Source organism: Prosopis cineraria, unplaced genomic scaffold, assembly GCF_029017545.1.
Source record: "Prosopis cineraria cultivar Desert tree isolate PC_DT_omini unplaced genomic scaffold, ASM2901754v1 PC12, whole genome shotgun sequence".
Lineage (NCBI taxonomy): Eukaryota > Viridiplantae > Streptophyta > Magnoliopsida > Fabales > Fabaceae > Prosopis > Prosopis cineraria.
In genome coordinates this window covers 12,714,715-12,717,003 of record NW_026555343.1, presented here as the reverse complement: position 1 = coordinate 12,717,003, position 2,289 = coordinate 12,714,715, and the positions used below count along the sequence as shown (strand labels likewise).

General features: G+C 41.5%; 1 protein-coding gene across 1 annotated transcript; it reads right to left on the bottom strand.

The window, feature by feature from the left end:
- Positions 1-592: 592 nt before the first annotated feature.
- On the bottom strand, positions 593-2,019 carry LOC129287575 (ethylene-responsive transcription factor 1-like). The gene has a single exon (XM_054923781.1). It carries the CDS (start codon positions 2,011-2,013, stop codon positions 1,333-1,335), a length of 681 nt encoding a protein of 226 aa, XP_054779756.1. The 5' UTR covers positions 2,014-2,019; the 3' UTR covers positions 593-1,332.
- Between the last annotated feature and the right edge of the window lie 270 nt (positions 2,020-2,289).

Below are 2,289 nucleotides of genomic sequence, written 5' to 3'. Positions count from 1 at the left end.
GACTATTGGCTGTGAAGATACCTTAAAAAAAAAATACACACACATATTATACAAAGTGCATGTAAATGTTGAGGGGCTGGAAAAAACATATTGCCTAAACAATACCAAGAAAAAATTAAAAATTTGATGGGGCCCATAGCCCCTTCCAGTCCTCTCCTCACCCCGATCTTTATTAGTACTAAAATCAAATGAGTATTTTAACTGGTTTAATAAACTATTTTCGTCTATGATTGATTTGATCACGGTTTTAACTATTAAGCCTGAATCATTACTTTGACCTAAATCTAATAATAATTGTTTTTATATCTTTTATTTTATTAGATATAGAATTAAAACTGAAAATAATTTCTTTGCCATCACTTGATTTGAAAAAAAAATAAGTCTATTTGTTCGAAACTTATCTGAACTGTCAAAACTGGATTTTAACGATATAGATCTCGCCACAGCGATCAGCATCGAAACCGTATAGATGAATATTTTACAGCAATTTTAAAACTGGATCTATTCCTTTTCTTTTGTTTTTTTTTTCTTTTTTTCCCCCCGGCAATCAAAGGAAGTATATCTCATTGATGGGCAGCAAAAGCACCGGAAACAGCAAATAGAGTAGATCGCAGAAGAACAGTAATATCAAGAAGAAAAAGACCAGCAACAGCCCCCCCGCAAACAAAAACAAAACAAAACAAAGAACCAAAAAGTCAAGAACATGTTTCCTAGCCTTCGAGAGATTTGAGAGATCATCAACAAGGATTTTAACCCAATCTTTCGAGCACACCAACCAGTAACTGCCTTTTGGAATCTTCGCTCCCGGCACCCTCAAGGAATCTCCACAGTTTCTCTGCGCATAGCCAAATCCAAACGAAGAGATTGTTCCAAGCTTGAAGTCCACACGTTACCACAAGTTCGCATCTCTTGATTTCCCGATCCAGACCCAAATCATTCACATCTTCTCCTGATTTCCTTCACACACACACCGTACCTTAACCCACACCAAAACCAAACCACAGCTCCGAGCCATGGGTCGAAGGAACACGACTCGCCGATCAGGAGTAGTGCCCTCCGGTGATGAGGGAAGGGAGAAAGAGAAACCCCTGGCGAAGCACACTCTGCAAGCTTGGCCGCCGGTGACTTACTCTCACAAGGGAATGGAAACCCTAGGAGAGAAAGGGTGTGCCCAAAACTTTGTTCAAATATGTTGCCGACTTGGCACTTGGATGTAATTGGAGGTAGACGTTTAATAGAACAATAAAGGAATAACCAAGATGAATGATTTTGCTTTTATTGGAAGAGAAAAAAATGGAGGAAAAGACCCATGTTATGCCTTCATCAACACGATCATTTCAAGCTTCTAACGTGGCTTCTATTGGTTGCTAACTTATTCAACAGACCAACCAGGCTCTTCTTCTTACTTGACCCTTGAGATCCATCATCATTCTTCTCTGGCGACCGTGATGAAGGTTCCGACGAGTGTCGCCGCTTCTGGTGGGCGACTACTCTTGTCGGCTCCGGCGGTGGTGGTTCCGACCCAATGAGGTGAGGAAAATTGAGCTTTGCTTTTCTACCCCTCATCTCGAAAGCGGCTCTGTCATAAGCCAAAGCTGCATCCTCTTCCCTCTCGTAAGTCCCTAACCACGTTCTCGCGCCGTTCCTCGCTGGGTCCCGGATCTCCGCAGCAAACTTCCCCCATGGCCGACGCCTCACGCCTCTGTAACTCCTCCATCTAGGTGGCGCGTTCCCTTCACGTGCCACAGACTGATCTGCAGCAGTGTTAACATCAGCCCCATCACTACCACCTGGTTTCATGGTGTTTTCATGCCGTTCACTGGAAAGCACCGTACCGCCGGAGTTACAACGAACGCCATGTTCCGGCAAAGCGGTGACGTCGCCGATAGGGTTAGAAGTAGAGGTGGTCTTGAAGAAGGAATTATTATTATTATTCATGAGAGACGCAGAGGAAGGATCATTGTGTTGCTGAAGAAATGGCGATTCAAAAGCAGAATAATTGTTAGGAATCATTTTCAGAAGCTGACGAGTTTGCTGTGGGAGTACAGAAGCACACATGACCTGTGAAAGATGACTTATTTATATGTTCGAAGGGACATTGATGATATTATTTTATTCTTGCGTTTGTTGCTTCCATGAAACTTCAATTTTGATTGGTTTTTAAGTTAATTTCCTCGCGTGTGATTTGTTCACTCAAACAAATATTATTTATGCAACGGCTTCTTTTATATAATATTTTTAAGAAAATCATGATCTTTAAAAATTAGCTAAGAAAGATTGTTTTTTTTT

What these genes read in the sequence shown, in the direction of transcription:
- LOC129287575 (XM_054923781.1), bottom strand. Translation starts at nt 2,013, where the DNA reads ATGATTCCTAACAATTATTCTGCTTTTGAATCGCCATTTCTTCAGCAA.